Raw genomic sequence first — 13,432 nt, forward strand, 5'->3', positions numbered from 1 at the left:
GAACTGAACTTCCAGAGATTCAAAGTCACTCATACAAAGACATGGGCATTGGCACTAATTATTAGGACAAAAGTAAATTCTTAAAGTTCTGTTCATTATCACTCTATTTAATACTGTTTAGAATCTGGCAAATTAGGGAGTAATCACGTATCTAGGATATCCTGTAACATTTGTTTATAAATCATTTTCTTGAAAAAAGGGGAATTAGGAGAAGAATTAAAGTGTTCACAGTTACCAACTGGAGTTAATTATTAATTAAAAAAAAAAAAAAACGACCTCCAAAATTAGTATAAAGACAGATTTTGACTTACAAACACCTGATTCATATACAATCATTTAAAATATATCTACTGCCAAGAAAGATACGTTACACCATCATCAGAGCTCTCAAAAATAATTTGCCTCCCCATTTCCATAATAGTCCCTGATCCAAATGCAGACATTTGGTTTCATTAAAAGTTACCTTTTTTCTTAAGTAAGAATTGGAGGTTTTCAGGAGTTTCTCTACCTCTCCTGCAAGATCTCTGCACATCTCTGAAGAGCCCATACAGCCAAGGGTACAAAGTGCTAGCCCCTGTACATATTGCGTGCTATGATTAAGATCACTGTAAAAGAATGGAAAAAGGTAGAAATGAACATGCTTTTACTTGTGCTCCCCATACAGAAGCTTCTCAATCTAATGAGGCAACTCTGAATGATTCACAATTTGTCCAGTAAGAAAAATAATTAACAAAATTATTTGTTGCAAAAATATGTTTACCTTATTACAAATTACCAATACAGTGAACTGATTTACAGTGCCTCCTACAGGCTTACAATTCCTTGTTTCCAAATACCAAAGTAACAGAAATTCAGCAATATGTTATCTGTTGAAGACAAACTACTCCAGAAAATTCAGCAAACCAATGAAAGGGAAAGCCAACGAAGACAGAAATGTGAAGCATAACTATATGTTTAGAAGATTTGGGGAGGTGCCTGGGTGGCTCAGTCAGTTAAGGGTCTGACTCTTCATTTCCCTCAGGTCATGATCTCAGGGTTGTGAAATGGAGCCCTGCACTGGGCTCCATACTGGGTGAGGAGCCCAATTAAGATTCTCTCTCTCCCTCCATTCCTCCTCCCCCTGCACGACACCCCCTTATACCCTCTCTTTCCACCCACCCCACTCTGGTGCATGCACGTTCTATCTAAAGAATAAAAATTTTAAAAATTTAATATGCTCTACTAGTATTCACTTAAAAAAAATGACAAGATATATATACATCAACCAAAACCTTAAAAAAAAATCAAAAAGCAGTTCCCACCACTAGAGCATTTTTTTTTTTTAAAGATTCCATTTATTTATTTGACAGAGAGAGAAAGAGATCACAAGTAGGCAGAGAGGAAGGGGGAAGCAGGCTCCCCGCTGAGCAGAGAACCCGATGTGGGGCTTGATCCCAGGACCCTGAGATCATGACCTGAGCCGAAGGCAGAACCCACTGAGCCACCCAGGAACCCCTACTAGAGCATTTAAGGTGACTTAAATATCACAACAGAAATACTCTGAAACCTCTAACCTTATGGTATAACATTTACTTTGTTGTCACATTAATTTTTACATTTTTTAAAAAGATTTACTTATATAACAGACAGACATAGCGAGAAAGGGAACACCAGCAGGGGAGTGGGACAGGGAGAAGCAGGCCTCCCACTGAGCAGGAAGCCCGATGCAAGGCTTGATCCCAAGACCCTGGGATCATAACCAGAGCTGAAGGCAGATGCTTAACAACTTAACAACCCAGACGCCCTAATTTTTACATTTTTATGTATTCAAAAGAAGAAAAAAACAGTAACTAGAAAAATTAGCTAATTAAACAACCTTTAACAAACTAAACTAGATATTTACGGTGAGGCCCAGTACCTGGTGATACAGATATACAAAATCCTATCTCTAACAGACATTGATTACTGTACAAAATTATTTACAAACCAGCCAGGAAGTATACCTTCAGAAAAAGCTGAAATACTAAAAAGCTTGAACCAGTAAATTCATCTATATATTATAATCAACTTCTACTATTTAGAAGCTGAATTACTATACGAGTTCTGCTACTTCTACTGGCTTTAAGAGCATTTTAATATTCTTTAGTTGGTGGTTCTCAAGGATTTCAGTGGTTAACGGATCTCTGGAAGGTCCCAAGACTGTTTCACAGGGTCCAGGACAGCCGAACTGTTTTCACAATCCTAACTCGTTATTTGCCAACTATACTGACATTTGCACTTGATGCAAAAGCAGTGGTGGAGAAAATTACTGGCAGAGTAGTGGCACCGAACTGTACTAGCGGTCACTGTATTCACTGCCACACCTAGACAAATGGAAGGAAGGGGGGGAGGAAGGAAGGTGGATGGACGGAAGGGAGGGAGGAGGGAGAGGGGAAGGAAGGAGGAAAGGAAGGAGTGTGTTTCACTTAAGACTGCCTGTGACAGGGCAGTAAAGAAGCTCAGTTTTACTAAATCTTGACTCAAATGCATACTGTTTAATATTGTGTGAGGAAATACGAAGTATTCATAAAGAACTTCTGCACACCCAAGTGGCAATCTCCGAGAAAAGCACCTATTCACTTGCAAGCTAAACGATGAACTTTTTTTTTTTTTTTTTAAGATTTCTATTCTTATTTATTTGAGATAAGAGAGAGCACGAGCAGGAGGGACCAAGGGAGAAGGAGAAACGGGCTCCCAGTGAGCAGGGACCCCAATGTGGGGCTCGATCCCAGAACCCTGCGATCATGACCTAAGCCAAAGGCAGACGCTTAACCGACTGAACCACCCAGGCGTCCCTAACTATGAACTTTTCAAATATATACAATATTTACTTGAAAAATAACTGACAGACAAGCATAATTATTAGGATTTGGGCATGTAGCTGACATCTTCTGGAAAAGGAGCCAAGCTGGCTTATCAAGAGCAACAACTGACAATACTTGTTGCCAATGATAAAATCCAAGCTTTGAAGTAAGAGTTAGAATTTTGGATAATTTGTATTGCTATAGACTATGATAAACTTCATAGTCTACCAATACTTTAACTGAGCCAATTTTTCCCAAGTGACTTAGGCATGGTGTTACAAATGCATACATGAGTAAAAGATTCCAAGTGCAAGAGGAGCAATGGTTTTAATATAACAAAGTACCAAGCTTCACTAATATGGTTTCAAATTCCACCTTGAAACTAATCCTTAAGAAACTACCATTTATGGAGTTTTGGTATAGTATCAAAGAAGAATATCCAGTTATCTGAAAGGCTATTAAAGTCCTCTTCCTTTTTCTAACTATCCAACAACTATCTGTGAAAGGCTGGATATTCTTCATATACTTCAATCAAAACGACATAAGAAATTGAATGTAGAAGCAAGTATGACATCTGGCTGTGTTCCATTAGACCAGGTGTTTAAAGATTTAAAAAATATATAAAATAATGTTATTTTTCTCATTTGAATTGTTTTTATTTTGGAAAATAATTTTTCATTAAAAACGTTATTTATGTTAACATGTAAGGGGATCATTACTGGTAATTTTAAATGAAATAATAAATGGTTTCAACCTTCTCTGAATAAAGAAAGGAAAAGAAAGTAAAGTATAAATTAGCCATGTTTGCTACTTTTTAGCAATTTGAATATTTAAGATAAAAATGACTGATAAGGGGCACCTGAGTGGCTGTCAGTGTCCAATTCTTGATTTTGGCTCAGGTCATGATCTCAGGATTGTGAGATAAAGCCCTGAGTCAAGCTCCAAGCTGGACATGGAGACTGCTGAAGATTCTCCAGGGCACGTGGGTGGGTCAGTGGGTTAAGTGGCTCCCTTTAAATCGGATCATGATCCAAGCATTCTGGGATCAAGCCCTACGTTGAGCTCCTTGCTCAGTGGGGAGTATGCTTCTCCCTCTCCCTCTGCCTGCTACTCTCCCTGCTTGTGTTGTCAAATAAACAAATAAAATCTTAAAAATAAATAAATAAGAGTCTCTCTCTCTCTTTCCCTCTGCCCCTCCCCCCAATTCCACCCCCTGCTTGCCCTCTCTCTCTCTCTCCCAAAAAAGTATTTTTTCCCCTGGGAAAAATAATGTTTAAGTCTTTTTTTCTTTTTTTTAAGATTTTATTTATTTATCTGACAGAGAGATAGAGAGAGCATGCACAAGCAGGCAGAGCAGCAGGCAAAGCAGGAGGCAGAGGGAGAGGGAGAGGGAGAAGCAGGCCCCAAGCTGAGCAGGGAGCCTGATTTGGGGCTCGATCCCAGGACCCTGGGATCATGACCTGAGCTGAAGGCAGACACTTAACCGAGTGAGCCACCCACAAGCCTCAATAATATTTAAGTCTAACTATGACGTTCCCATTTAGGCTCCCAGTTTCCAAGAATATTTAGCTGACTTTTCCTTCATTTTTCAATGATTAATAACATTTGCATAATGCAAGCTCTTAAAATATCATATCCAATTTTTAAAGAAAGAGCTTTTCTAGGCCAATGAACAATGAGGGAAACTTTTTTTTTTTTTTTTTTTTAAGATTTTATGTATTGTCAGAGAGAGAGAGCACAAGCAGGGAGAACAGCAGGCAGAGGGAGAAGCAGGCTCCTGGCTGAGCAAGAAGCCCAATGTGGGATTCAATTCCAGGACCTGAGATCATGACCCAAGCCGAAGGCAGCCGCTTAACCAGGCATCCCGGAAAATATTCATTATTAAACATAAAAACCACTGGTACACAATGATGCCCCATAATAAAAACCAAAAGCAAAACAAACAAAAACCAAAAAACCTCACAAAACAAACCAGCCCATTCATTAACAAATATTTTTTGAAAAACAAAACTAAATGACCCAAAGTCCTTTAACTTGAGCTTTGACTAAGGGGCGAGATCAATTCCCAACTATTATTTCTCTCTAAAAAAGCTCACCTGAGGCCTGGTTAGGTCTCATTAAAATTCAAAACAAAGATTTCTTCCTTGCTTATGTGCCTCATTCTTCAATTTTTTATCAAGCTATAAACCTACACTTGAGTTTGGTATTAACTCTTTAATATGAACTTGCTGCTAGGCAGAACTGCCAAATCAGGAGCATGTGACTGAAGGCTTAAGTAATAAGGGTAACAGAGCATGCAAGAACCAAAATTAAAGAAACTCTCAGAGGCCTAGCCAGAGTAAATGTATAAAAGAGTCATGCTGAACATGAAGACTGTAACCTCTGTAACACCAAGGATCTCTGCCAATTGTTTTCACTCTCCCTCTCCAGAACTTATAACAGCTCCTGGCATGCAGCAGGTATACAAGTATTTGCTGAATACATGAATCAACTCAGTATTTCCATTAGTATTTATTTCAAGACCCCAAATTAAGATTCCCCCAAAATTAAGTTCACAGACTCAAGGTATTTATATGACACCCTCTATATTTAAAAGCAAATCGTAATTCTCATTTTGGGATTTTCCATTATCCACTGGGAAATTTTAAAGTAGAACATTATTGACCACATAAAAGTGTAAGAGTTCAATAACTACAAACGTGATTACCTATATCCCCTGCATCTACTTTCTGTCAAACAAATACTACAAATGAAAAAGAAATCTACAAAAGGAAATTAAACTAATAGATACACCAAAACCAAACCAAAAAGTACCTTTAACCAATAAGGCCACCAGAACTTCCACAACTTTCAAATAAACATTTGATATTTATTCGAAAGTTAAGGATGCTGGGAAGAACTGCTAATTCCCTTGCTTAGCTACTCTAATTCCTCCGTATAGCAAGCATTCCTCAGTTTTTAAGTTAAACAAACATGACTGGACTAGTAAAGCACCCATTAGAGGGAAAAAAAGACACATAAAAATTCACAAGCCTAAGTAAAATTTCATGCAAGTAAAATCTTGAATTAGACCACTAACAAGCAAGACTTCTTCTTTTACCTTTAAATGGTATTTACTCAGAACATACACTGGTAATTCTTTAATAAATGTAAAATTTCATTACTCGTGGTATTCAAGGTCCTGGAAATATAAGAAATCTCTGATTTACCAATGCTTTTTCTATTCCATGTAGGTCCAAATTCTTGTTTCATTGCTAAACTGTGGTCCTTCCTATGCCTGAAGATGTTGTACATGCAATGCCTTCATTTAATTACCCCCTACAGGGGCACCTGAGTGGCTCAGTCAGTTAAGTGACCAACTCTGGATTTTGGCTCCAGTCATGATCACGGGGTCATAGGATGGAGCCCCGTATCAGGCTCTGTACTCAGTGCAGAATCTGCTTGAAATTCTCTCCATCTCCTTTCCTCCTGCTGCTTTCGTGTGCTTTCACACACACACACACACACACACTCTCTCTCTAATAAATAAATAAAATCTTAAAAGATAATAATAAATATTGCCCTACAGAAGTTTTAATCCTTTGTTTACCTTCTTTACACATGAACAATAAGAGCAATTCAAATATATTCTAGGTAGTAAATAAAGTCAATAAACAGATGCTCTCAATGTCATATTGTAAGAAAACTTTAAAAGCACAAAGTAGTTATTAAAAGAAGGAAAAGACTTACTTCTTGATACAGTTTGTCATGAGAAGATGGACATCTTGTCTTTCATCTAACAGCAGCATTGCCCCTAAATAGCCAATGCGTTTGTCTGTGAACTTTTGAGAGGCGATAAGCTTGAGGCACTCCAACTGCAAATTTTTTAAAAAAAGAAAAGAAATTAAGGAATTGCTACCACAATCAGGAAAGCAATGTTTTTAACCCAGAGTCAATGGATGGCTGAAATTAGTAGATATCAAATCGCCTAAGATCTTGAGATATCCTGATGATATGACACCAAGTTCTGGAATAGATCATCTCGGCAAGGTCCTATGATATAAACTATCCAAATAATCTGGGAGGTTTACCTTACTTCCACAGACTGAAGTTTAAGTAGTTATTAATAAAGTATTATAATAGAATATTAATAAACCCAATTCTTAATTTAATCCCCAGTTGTACTAAATGAGCACCTAACTTATGGGTACATTTATGATCTTTTCTATTTTGAATATCAAAACACTCAGTAACTGGAAATACATTAAAGTGCTAAACACTATCTTAAACATCAGGAATATACAACTGAGAAAGAGACAACAACTAACATTAGTATGACGTGGGAAGTGCTACATTTAGGGCTTGAACCAAGGAGAAGGCAGAAGAAAGAGTTTAGCATCTGAGGAATAAAAATACAGAATTTTAAAAAAAAGGCCAGAGGAAATTTCAGGAGTAGAATAAACCTAAAATGTTTTATATGACCTTTTCTTTATGTAATTTATACAAATTCTAAGAGCTTAAGACTCTTTGTAGTTAAATAGATCGTCTTGATACTTAGCCTTTCTTGAATATCATAATCATTTTGATATACCTTATTATTCCACCTTGACTAACATGCAAAAGGCCAAATATCCCCTCGATAGTGATGGTTTTCAAAGCGTGTAGCTAAGTTAGACACTCCAAAACTCCAAGAGGAGTTTTGCAAACTATGTTCCCATTTAGAATCACTGTATCCCAAGGAAAGGGGTTCAAATGCAGACATATATACAACAGTCTAAAATCATGAAACTATTCCCATCTGAATTTGCCTGTAAGTTCCAAAGTGAAATTGAGGAAAATAAAAGCATTTGCAAATAAAACTGTTTCAAGCTACTTAAAAACTGCTCTTGATATATCTGCATTAAAAACACCTCAAGTTAACAGAATGACTATACTATCATGAACAAATCAAAGCCTCTAAGAATAACCAGGATCCAAAAGGGAAACTGAAATGCCTCTGAAACTGACAGATTACATAACAACCCTTCCCTTCCTTCTATGCATTCAATTTAAATTTTAAGAAACAATATCTGAAATAAAAAAATGAATAAAGTCATTTTCACAATCTCAGCATAAAAATTACTGCTGAGGTGAATGAAAAGACAGGAGCTAAAATATTATCAGAAAATCTTACTCTTTTTCAAATAGAAGGATTTTTAACCTTCCCATTTAATAATCCTAAAAATGAATATTTAAGCAGTGAAAAAAAAAAACAGTTCTAAAAGAGTTTCAGGTATGACTGAAATTTTTAATCATCCTTATTGAATCGTGCCTTTAACAAATACCAGGCATTAAGCAAATAAATTATCCAAAAATTTGTTATTAAGATGAACTAATGAAGAAGACAGACTTTACTCTTCGGCATTAATATGACTGTGTATTTTTTAGGCCAAGTTTTAAGACAGTCACACTAAAAGTCATCAATGATTTGAGAGTACAATTTGTTACTCTTTGTGACACTTGTTTAAAACTTACCTGAAAATGAAGAAAAAAATTACAACTTAAAGGGACAAACACTAAATTAATTCTTTTTAATACTCCCCATTGGTACAATGACTTTGCTTCAAGAATATACATTTGTTTTACGAAGGTGGCAAATTTTGAGAGGAAAATCCAAGATTCAAGACTGGAAATGGCATTTGAAAAACATCCTCCACTGAGGATTAATTCTCATCACATCCTCTACACTTTGGTGTTAGTGGCCAGCAATAATGCTAAGAAAGCACTGTGTTTCATCTTTAAGAATATTATCATAGTTTTCAGATATGGTAAAAGAAAAAAGATGGAGGGATGGACAATGGGGTTTTGGGGGAAATACTAGGTGAAGGCATCCATTTTTTGAGCAGCAACCACTAAATAGGCAACTCCAGTGTGAGTTACAGAAGAAAAATGGTAAAATCAATTATATGTTTCTGCCCCTTAGGTAACAACCTCAAATTGAGTTCCACTCCATCTCACTTAAAGCTACTTGAAAATCCCACCTGAAACATTGCTAATCTACAAATCTAACATATGCTTTAAGATCACAGAAAACAGTCTAGCTTTTATATTCACACAACAACAGAGATAAAAAATAAATTTTTGATTTTACTCCAAACTCCCTGAGCAAAGTAAAAAAACAAATGACAAATGTGGAAAAAATATTTCCAACCTGTTTCATAGACACAAAATGCTATGTAACAGGACCCTACAAACTGATTTTCAAAGAGACCAACAACTAAAAAAAACAAACAAACAAAAACAAAACAAAACAAAAAACAAATAAAAAGACCAACAACTCCATATAAAAATGGACAAAGAATATGGACAGTTCAAAGAAAACAAAAATAATTCAAACATAGGAAATGGAGTTCAACCTCCTCATAAAACAAATGCAAACCCAAGTAGGTAAATTTCCTTAAAACAAATCACTGTACCGTATACTTGAAAAGGGTGAATTATAAGATATGCAAAAATATGTCTCAGTAAAGTTACTGGAAGAGAAAAAGACATGCAAATGGAAACCATAGTGAGACAGTTTTTTAACCTCTTATATTAGCAAAGTTAGACTGTCATTACGGAGCGAGGACATTAGTGACTGGCTATAAAGTGGCACAAGCTGTAGACAGAAACACCTGGCCTATCTAAAATACAAATACATATACCCTTTGACTCAATAATTCCACTTTTAGGAACTTACACTATCTTTACATTTCAGATATATGTAAAATAATGGTAATTATTCAATTATCGTACTGCTTTAAGCAGTCAGACTGGAGGCGCACCTGGCTGGCTTAGTTGATAAGAGCATGTGACTCTTCATCTCAGGGTCCTGAGTTTGAGCTTCACAATGAGTGTGGAGCTTACATAAAAGTAAATAAATAAACAGTAAGACTGGAAATAAGTGTCCATTAATAAGGCATCAGTGTAAATAAATTATGATCCATAAACATCATGGAATATGAGCACCTGAGTGGCCCAGTTGGTTAAGTGTGTGCCTTTGGCTCAGGTCATGGGATCAAGCCCCACACTGGGCTCCTGGCTCTGCAGGGAATCTGGTTTGTCCCTCTCCATCTGCCCCTCCCCCCGTTTGTGCTCACACTTGCACTCTCCCCCCCTCCAAATAAATAGAAACTTAAGGGAAAAAAAAGTATCATGGACTACTATGCTAGATACATTACCATGAGTATGTCAAAGAAGCTGGCAAAAAGAATGAGGACATGGGCTAATTTTCAAGACAGATTACTAAGTAGACACTGCACACATGTATTTTACAGTGGAGTAGGCATTTCCATTGCCTGGAGATGTATTAAATATCTCTGGAAGGATAGACACAGACAGTTGCCTATAAAAAGGAAACTAAGCAGGGACGCTTCATAGGCTCAGCCAGTTAAGCCTCTGCCTTCTGCTCAGGTCATGATCTTGGGGTCCTGGAATCCAGCCCTGCATCCATCCATCCTGCTCCCTGCTTCGCGGGAAGCTTGCTTTTCCCTCTCCCCTTGCAGCTACCCCTGCTTGTGCACTCTCGCTCGCACTCTCCTTCTCTCTCAAATAAATACATAAAATCTTAAAAACAAAACAAAACAGGAAACTGAAAGTGAACAGAAAGCAGGGTTTTCATCATATATTCTTTTCTATCTTTTAAATTTTGCATTAATGAACTGTCATTATCTATTCCAAAGATAAAGAATATTGGACCAGAAGGAAAAAGTATAAAACTGCAGGATAAAGGGAACTTTTATCTAATTTGTGGTTAGAAAAGTTAATATAATGATAGAATTAAAAAGGAGGGGGAGGGCGCCTGGGTGGCTCAGTGGGTTAAGCCGCTGCCTTCGGCTCAGGTCATGATCTCAGGGTCCTGGGATCGAGTCCCGCATCGGGCTCTCTGCTCGGCAGGGAGTCTGCTTCCTCCTCTCTCTCTCTCTGCCTGCCTCTCTGCCTACTTGTGATCTCTCTCTGTCAAATAAATAAATAAAAATCTTTAAAAAAAAAAAAAAAAAAAAGGAGGGGGAAAAAACCTAGGGCAATTACTCCCTCTCCCAAACTGAGTAACACGTAATTTCAAAAATTAACAAAAAAGCATTTGAGTCTTAAAATAGTTTTATGAAAAGACTTTGAGAATTTAAGACCAAAAATCTTATGAAAATACAACTCAGTAAATGGGAACAATCAGCCTTTTTAAAATAACTTAAATTCCTAATGAACGATTATTGTGCACACCTGTAATGCTGTAAGAGCTTACAAAGTTACGTCCATTCCTTATCTCTAATGCCTTCGATGGCTATGTGTTCTTCTGCCGGCAGTTATTTTGTATTTTTCACTATCAGCTTCTTCCTTTTCAACAACACTCTTACAACCGGCTTTTCAACAGCAACCTCCTCGCTCTCCCTGCTATCTTCCATCCCAAAGGTCTGACTGCGATAATTTTTAGCTGCTCACTGATTTTCTTTATATTTACTTTCCCGTTGTTTTTAAGCTGTGATTTTTCAACTTCATAAACTCCTGCTGTGTAAAAACCAATGAGCTAGACATTCTCATTGATACCCAGTTGGAAGGGCACACACAAAAAAACCAACATGTGGATATATATTACAAGTATGATACATACATATACATCATAGTATATATATATATGTATTATATACACACTGTGACAATTAAGCACAAGCTATTATGCAAAAAAGTTAAGAAGGGCACTCATTCAAGGTGAGAAACAGTAAGAAAACATCAGAGAAAGATTCCTATCCCTTTATATAACACACTAGAACAAAAAGACACTATTTGACCTAAAAGCCCTAATCCTGGTTCTAGCTTAAGAGACCTAAGCAAGTTATTTCAACAACCTGGGCTTCAGTCTCCTCTTCACTAAGATAACTGGGTCACAAAATGAAGACAACCTTAACACTCCCCTCCACTCTTTACTTTCAAGGCAAATACAGTAGTCACTAATTCTTAACAACTGACCCTTGAAGTGGTCTAAGAATTTTTCTCAGCAGAAACATTCCAGGCAGCCATTAGCAAGCCTAGAGAGTGAAGTTACTGGCTCCCTTTGGAATAAATATAATGCCTTAAGGAAGTGGTTTCTAAACCTGACTGATCAAAAACAACTGGAAGAGTTTTGAAATACGTAGCTGAAATACGCAGGTCATCCCCAAAATATCCTGATGGAGTAGGTTTCAGGTAAAGACTGTTTTCATAAACATTTTCTGACTCAATATTCCAACTTTTTCTGAATTTCAAAGCAATTTTTTAAAAGAAAGGTTTTGAGCCTTGTTACATTGTTCTAAAGCAAGTACAAATATTGCCCTTTATAAACATTTAATCTGGTTGCCCTTGAAAGAATCTAGACCTATTTTGTTAGCTTTCAGAACAATTACCCACAAGGTCAAATGCATATATACATTTGCTTTTAAATTTAACATCTAAGCTTTATGATGTGAACAATCACCTTGATGAAAATATGCAACTATTTATTAATGGAACTGCAACTGATTGGTTAGGTTTTTAAAAATTACCTTTATTTCTATTTAATATTCAAAAATAACTTTCTAGTTTATACACACAGCACACACACACACACACACACAGAATAAGCTTGGAACTGCTTTACCACTATGTAGTATGGAACATAAAAATCTCTGAGACCAGGTTGTTTTTTCATTCTTTTGGCAAAGGGGAAAAACAAACACAAAATACTTAACATTGCTATTGCATCCCATTTTTCCTCTTCAGAAAACTTATGAAATTATGAGATATTTCACTCAAAAATACACAAAAATCATGCAATACTCATTGAGCCACCAGCCAGCTTTAGCAAATCTTAAAATTTTAACCTACTCACTTTATTTTACATTTTTTAGTATCACAAATTCAACTGAAGCCCTCTGTATACTCTGCCTTGGTCCCATTTCCCTTCTCTCCATCCTAGGAGTAACCAGAACTCAAAATTGTTGCTCATCATTGCCATGCCCCATGCCTTACTACATATGTGGAGACAATTATTTTTTAATGTCTTAAGCTCTATGTGTCATACCATATCCCTGTTCTTTTCATTCAACGTCTTTGAGTGTTACTCATATTCAGATAAGAAATTGTAATTCAGTTATATTCACTGCTAATATACTATCCCACTTGTGAATATACCACAACTTACCTATTCTTTCTGTGGACACAAAGATTATTCCCAATGTTTTCATATCAGAAACAACGCTGCAATGAACTGTTATGAATGTCCCTTGTTAAATGGACAAGATTCTTGATCAGATTCAGGTTTTTCAGCTTTTATTTTGTTTTGACTTAGCAAATACACTTCATAGGTGGTGGTATGAACTTTCATCAAGAAGTATATAATTATTTCTGGTGGCTCTCTCTCTTTTGTGACATTAGGATCAGTGATGATCACCAGGAATTACAAAATGGTAATCTTCTTTCTTTTATTCTTTCTTCATTTATTGGTTGGGCTTTTCCTCTAAGAAGTAATTTCTCTATATGTAGCCTTGGGTTACCAAGAGTTCCTTGGAAGGAACTTACCAATAATTCCTTCAAAAGGAACTACTGGTAAAAAAAGGCAGGATAGGGGCACCTGGATGGCTCAGTGGGTTAAGCTTCTGCCT

The 13,432-nt window shown here is 36.5% G+C and overlaps 1 protein-coding gene across 1 annotated transcript in view; it reads right to left on the reverse strand.

Moving 5' to 3' along the window:
* AP1G1 (adaptor related protein complex 1 subunit gamma 1) overlaps positions 1-13,432 on the reverse strand; it is a 78,983-nt gene that overhangs the window by 36,410 nt on the left and 29,141 nt on the right. The window contains exons 3-4 of the mRNA XM_059150706.1: positions 6,552-6,676; positions 464-605 (exon numbers count right to left, since the gene is read on the reverse strand). Coding sequence (XP_059006689.1) covers positions 464-605; positions 6,552-6,676 — 267 coding nt within the window. The remainder of the gene's footprint in view (positions 1-463; positions 606-6,551; positions 6,677-13,432) is intronic.

The sequence above is a fragment of the Mustela lutreola genome, chromosome 16, assembly GCF_030435805.1.
Source record: "Mustela lutreola isolate mMusLut2 chromosome 16, mMusLut2.pri, whole genome shotgun sequence".
NCBI lineage: Eukaryota > Metazoa > Chordata > Mammalia > Carnivora > Mustelidae > Mustela > Mustela lutreola.